Below are 6,507 nucleotides of genomic sequence, written 5' to 3' on the forward strand. Positions count from 1 at the left end.
AGTTTTGATGTCTACTTTTAATGGTGGAGTTTGGGGGGGGGGGGCAGGTCCCCTGTGTGTGTGGACCAGATTTTGAGAGAGTTAGTTCAGTAATGTGCTTTCTGTCTGAATATTTAGATGTCAGTCATGTTTGTTTGCATGTTAGCCTGTCTATATGCTGTGTGTGTGTGTGTGTGTGTGTGTGTGCGCGCACAGACTGCTGGTCATGCGTTGGACATCTCAGCCTTGCTGAGGGCGATGGCCAGCTCCAAGTCTTCCTGCTCCTGCTGTCTGAGCCTCTTCAGCCAGCTCGCGCTCTGCTCGCTCACTCTCCCGCTTCGCCCACTCCAACTGCTGAGCCTCATTCCCAAACTACAGAGGCAGAGAGGGGGAGAGGGAGATGCATTCTGTAACATCGCTGACTTAATCTGTCTTAAGTGATGTCTGACATTTTTAAACATTGATCTCTATTACATAAATGTCTGTTATTCAAATAAAATGTCACTGACTACGTGAGAGGCAGCACAAAGCTCTTTCTTCCCCCCACAATGATGAACAGCAGTGAGATGGACAATAATAATAAGTGTTGGATTTCCTACTTTATTTTCAGCTGAATGTTTATTGGACCTAGTAGAGCAATATTTAGGCTCCTTTTAAGGTACACCTGTAAAATGTAATGTAATTCAAAACAACAGCTCAGCCATAAACTCTTCCTTTACAAAGATAATTCAAGTTTCCTCTTTCATTTGATTACTGTAAAATGATTTGAAGGAACTGAATTATATTTGTGTATTAGACTCAAAAACTACATGAAGGTGTAAACGCCTTATTTACGTCAGTTCAAATAAAAGTTTGGTTAAAAGCAATACTTGCCAGTTAAATCCTGGGATACACATGTAACATGCGTCCTTCATTCATGTTAGAGACTGAGCTTTCTGCTTATAGTTGTTGGTAATCTTAACAGAGTAACAACTCACTTGGTCATAAGTATGAACATTTTGGTAATCCACACAGTAAACGTCATTTCCTTTTTCAGCAAACACATGATGTAAGATCTATCAAAACAAATTCTCCAACATATATCTGAAATGAACTGCCTGTATGGTCATTATCACATTATTTGATAACATACCCAGGCTTTCTTTGTGTGAATTTTATTGTGTGTTCAATATCTTACCTTGACTTTGTCAGGTCCTGTCAGAGAGGTGGATTACAGAACAGAGTTATAAACCAGAAATCTCTGAACTCAGTGGCTCTAGTCTATCTTACAGGACGTCACACCACAGCACAAAGATACTGTAAAGGGATACCTGCTGTTCAGTCCTCTCTGAAACACTTTATCTGTCCTTCTCATTTGTCTTTAGCTACATGCTAGTATTTTTTTTTATTGAAAGCAAGTTATTCAGCCAGCCTCAAACTAGAGGCTAGTTAGTGATCATGAAGTAAATCATGAATTGCAACGCTAACAAGATGCTGAAGTTGAAGTAGACACTTGCCATTTGCCAATAAGTGCCACAGATGAGACAAATGGAATGGTGAAACCGAACTGTCAGAGAATCCCTTCAAGTAGAAACAAACAACACAGAACTGAAGGAAAGAGCAGCTGAACATCAATTCAACAAGAAGAGACGTGCCATGCAGAAAGTGAGAGAAATAAAAGAAAGAAATCTGACCAAATCACCCCTATTTTAGCTTCATTACACTGGCTCCCAGTATGTTTTAGAATTCTATTGATCACTTTTAAAGCTCTTCATGGCCTCTCGCCCTGTTATATTTCTGACCTTTTAGCCTATACAGGCTAAATAGATTCTATATGAACTAAATGAAAGGGATTTTTTTTAAAGTAGACATACAGTGGGGAGAACAAGTATTTGATACACTGCTGATTTTGCAGGTTTTCCTACTTACAAAGCATGTAGAGGTCTGTAATTTTTATCATAGGTACACTTCAACTGTGAGAGACAGAATCTAAAAATCCAGAAAATCACATTGTATGATTTTTAAATAATTCATTTGCATTTTATTGCATGACATAAGTATTTGGTCACCTACCAACCAGTAAGAATTCCGGCTCTCACAGACCTGTTAGTTCTCCTTTAAGAAGCCCTCCTGTTCTCCACTCATTACCTGTATTAACTGCACCTGTATGAACTTGTTACCTGTATAAAAGACACCTGTCCACACACTCAATCAAACAGACTCCAACCTCTCCACAATGGCCAAGACCAGAGAGCTGTGTAAGGACATCAGGGATAAAATTGTAGACCTGCACAAGGCTGGGATGGCCTACAGGACAATAGGCAAGCAGCTTGGTGAGAAGGCAACAACTGTTGGCGCAATTATTAGAAAATGGAAGAAGTTCAAGATGACGGTCAATCTCCCTCGGTCTGGGGCTCCATGCAAGTTCTCACCTCGTGGGGCATCAGTGATCATGAGGAAGGTGAGGGATCGACTGCACCGTATTGAGGGGAGGATGGATGGGGCCATGTATCACGAGATCTTGGCCAACAACCTCCTTCCCTCAGTAAGAGCATTGAAGATGGGTCGTGGCTGGGTCTTCCAGCATGACAACGACCCGAAACACACAGCCAGGGCAACTGGCTCCGTAAGAAGCATCTCAAGGTCCTGGAGTGGCCTGGCCAGTCTCCAGACCTGAACCCAATAGAAAATCTTTGGAGGGAGCTGAAAGTCCGTATTGCCCAGCGACAGCCCCGAAACCTGAAGGATCTGGAGAAGGTCTGTAAGGAGGAGTGGGCCAAAATCCCTGCTGCAGTGTGTGCAAACCCGGTCAAGAACTACAGGAAATGAATGATCTCTGTAATTGCAAACAAAGGTTTCTGTACCAAATATTAAATTCTGCTTTTCTGATGTATCAAATACTTATGTCATGCAGTAAAATGCAAATTAATTATTTAAAAATCATATAAATGTGATTTTCTGGATTTTTAGATTCCGTCTCTCACAGTAGAAGTGTACCTATGATAAAAAATTACAGACCTCTACATGTTTGCAAGTAGGAAAACCTGCAAAATCAGCAGTGTATCAAATACTTGTTCTCCCCACTGTATGTTAAAAGTCAAGCTAATTATTTTTCATAAATAATTAGATCATTTATATACAGTAAAGCAGTCAGTTTGTGGGTGATTGAGTGTGGTGATAAAAAGCAAACCTACAGTAACATAACAAGACAAAGACATACACAACAAGAATGTACAGCAGATGGAAAGCACTGATCTACTAACAACAAGGTAGATGGTGGACACAGTAGTACACACACACAGCAAGGTCATGTAGGGCAGACAGATTCAAGAGCTGAGAGTTGAGAAGTGATACTGCTGTGTCTCATATCAGCCAATTAGACAGAAGCATTATTCCCAGCTAAGAACGGTGAACAGTGATTATCTGCCTGACTGAAATTAGAAATGCATGTTATTTTGAAAACAAAAACAGTTATCTGAATGATTATTGTGAGTTCTTGTAGTTATTTGCTAATGGGTTACAGCAGGTTTGTGTTTGTTTCTCCGAGACTCTACTAGTCCATCGTGCCAACACACCACTGCTAATCTGTAACGGCCCGGGGAAACCCTAACAAACCTATGATATTCTTCCTGCCAAAACAAGCAAACATGTAAAGGGCTGACGCCCGTTTCCTGCACTTTAAGAAGATGACAGTCACACTGCAGCTCTGTTCTGCAGCCTACACAGCTTTAATGCCAAACTGCGATTTGTAAATTGGGTTCAAATGTTGTCACACAGTGGTCAAAGGGGTCATTTTAGGTTTTAGTTTCCCTCTCAATAACAATCACAGTCAGGAAGTTAAAGTGAGCCCTTGAGATACTTGGATACAGTTTCACAAACTTCATAAAAATTGTCCTGTAATTACCCTTCGCTGCTTTTGGTTGACCTTTAGCTATGGTATATGTCCTTGTTCTCACAACAAGTCACCACTGCTGAATAAATGTTTAAAGGACTAGTACATCACTGAGAAGATCCGTCTCATGTCGGCATTAAGTACATTGTTGGAGCCAGGACGATGGTTCGCCTAGCATAAAGACTTGAAGGAGGTGGGAACAGCTAGCCTGTCTCTGGCTATGGTGCAGGTTCCTAGATTCAGTCCATGAGCACAGGTTTTGGTCTCAAACTCAAACAAGACTCCAACAGCTCCCAGCATGGAACTCCCTCTTTAAACACAAACTGTTCTCTTATTACGGTCTGTGTACAGATTAAAGCTCTAAGCTCTTCAGCTTCTGGTGCGCCACATCCCTGTGACTCGAACCAAACCCAATTTCTCCACAGGGACATTAAAGTATATTTTTCTCTATTCCAAAAAAAGAGATACTGTGTGCTAATTAGAGCGCTGTAGAGGATGAACTCTTTTAGATTATGAAACAGCAGAGCAGAGTGTGATTAACAATCTGAGAAGAGATAGTGATAGTGAACAGATAATGATTAGAATGAGCTGCAACAGAGAATCTAAAGCAGAGTGAGCAGGCTGCCTTCGTGAGCGGTCCTGTCTTGTTAACAACCTAACTGTAGGTCAGTGCATTCACTTTAGTAACTTACTGTATTCTATTGTACTTTTTAATCTGTATTGTGACAGGTGATATATTCTTTTCTGGTGTTTTGTTATGAATATAAAATTGGATGCAGCTTACTGCATTGGACATGCATTAGATGGTTGAAATCAATATCACAGTATTAACTGTATTAAACCAATGTTTGTCTGATATTGATATATATAGCAAATGTATTTAAAATAATTGAGGGTAATGTGGTGTCGGGGACTGTGTTCCTCTTATGGGTTACAGAAGACGTTACCCACGTAGAACGTGAACTTTTTTTTGTGTCTAATCACTTTAATCAATTTGTTTGTAATCATTAATACAGACAACGGAATTCTGTCATTACATGATATAATTATATTGTCACAATAACCAGTAATCACCCTGCCCTAGTTAGACAAAACCTATGCTGGCTCAGCGTTAATACTGTTCAATAGTTGTCTGGTTATGTTGACTCTGTAACTATTTATACTTGGTATCCGCTTTTACAACATGTGCTGCTGTTAAAGCACCACTTCAATCATCAGCCAATCACAATGACTCCATTGCTACCTGGTAATAACATGCAAATTATCTGAACAACAGATTACAACAATTATTCGATTAGTTGGTTGAAACAATTGTTAGTTTCAGCCCTGATCTGGAAAGGACATGTGATCCTGGGCCTTTGCCTTCACACCCGGTATTAATAAGCATTCTCTTTATCTCTTAATTCTGCCCACATTGTGATCAGATCTCAATATACAAATTAATTTTTTTTAACTGATCCACTGTCACTGTAAGACTGGTAATCATATTTCAGTCCAAAAACATGCTGTTTTAAGCCATATAGTAGTGACTGAGAAGCATTTATTACACTTCTATAATGTACTTCTACTACCCTTACAGAGGTCTGCTACACCCTCTGCCTTTGAGCATTCATTAGTCTTTAGGAGTAAACCAAAATCACTATAACCTAAATCTAGTGACTGTGCTGGGCTCCAAGCAGAGCTTTGTGGCCTGCACTGGACACTGACAGTTAAACAGTATCACTCATCTCAACTTACAGAACTGAAGTCTGCAAAATCCGATGTAGATTCTTTAAGAGGTTTACTTGATGCTGAAGATGGAGCGAAAGGGTCTTTGCCGCTGAAGGGGTCTCCTGGCCCCTTTTTACTCTGAAATGGGTCGATGGCATCACCGCTGAATGGCTGGAAGGGGTCACATGGTTTGGAAGGGTCATCTGTGCCAGACATGCTCACTGGTGTACTCTTACCTAAGGACATAAAGGACAAAGGGAACCATCACCACAGAGAGGAGACACGTTTTATATCATCACCACCATTCCAATACATGCTGGCTGACTAAAACCAGGCATACACAACCTGTGCACGGCACTGATGTGACTTTGTCACGTGACAACAATTTGACAAGTGACTTGAAAGTAAAAATAAGTCTAAATCTGAAAATCGAAGGCATTCTTTAAAAAAGATCAGTAAAGGGAATAAGGGTGTCTGGGACAGCACAGAAACAATCTGCTCTGTGGAGAAAAAGCATAAAAACAAACATGTAACCAGATCAAGTGCTAATGTGTTCAGTGATAGCTGAGAAATACCATGACTCATCACTGCAGATCACATGAGTAATTCTCACCTTAGTGAACTATGTTGACAATACAGGATCTGATTTGATCTGTTCTGAATTAAAACACACAAGTACTACATTTTCTGGTTCTCACAGTTCTGCCCACGCCCTTCTTCACCCCGGTGTCACCTCAAAGCCTCTGAAAGCCGCAAAAGTTTCATCTTCACATGCGGCACACCAAAACAACTCATAGTCCAGCACTAATGTTTCTGTAAGTTATCATATGCAGTGCTACATCCTCCTAAGAGAGGAAAGATATAAAAACAGCTGGTATAGGAAAAAACACCCAGCAAAAGACAACTGCCAAAGTACTAAAACCAAAAGTGATACCCCATAATCCACT

The 6,507-nt window shown here is 40.4% G+C and overlaps 1 protein-coding gene across 1 annotated transcript; it reads right to left on the reverse strand.

The window, feature by feature from the left end:
• Positions 1-203: 203 nt before the first annotated feature.
• Positions 204-5,791, reverse strand: LOC119887752 (epidermal growth factor receptor substrate 15-like 1). The gene is made up of 3 exons (XM_038698386.1): positions 5,588-5,791; positions 1,157-1,173; positions 204-351 (listed from the first exon to the last, which is right to left on the reverse strand). Exons 1-3 carry the CDS (start codon positions 5,774-5,776, stop codon positions 204-206), a joined length of 354 nt encoding a protein of 117 aa, XP_038554314.1. The 5' UTR covers positions 5,777-5,791.
• Between the last annotated feature and the right edge of the window lie 716 nt (positions 5,792-6,507).

The sequence above is a fragment of the Micropterus salmoides genome, unplaced genomic scaffold (assembly GCF_014851395.1).
Source record: "Micropterus salmoides isolate LMB-PRFRI ecotype aquatic unplaced genomic scaffold, ASM1485139v1 Ms_hic_scaffold_4304, whole genome shotgun sequence".
Taxonomy (NCBI): Eukaryota; Metazoa; Chordata; class Actinopteri; order Centrarchiformes; family Centrarchidae; genus Micropterus; species Micropterus salmoides.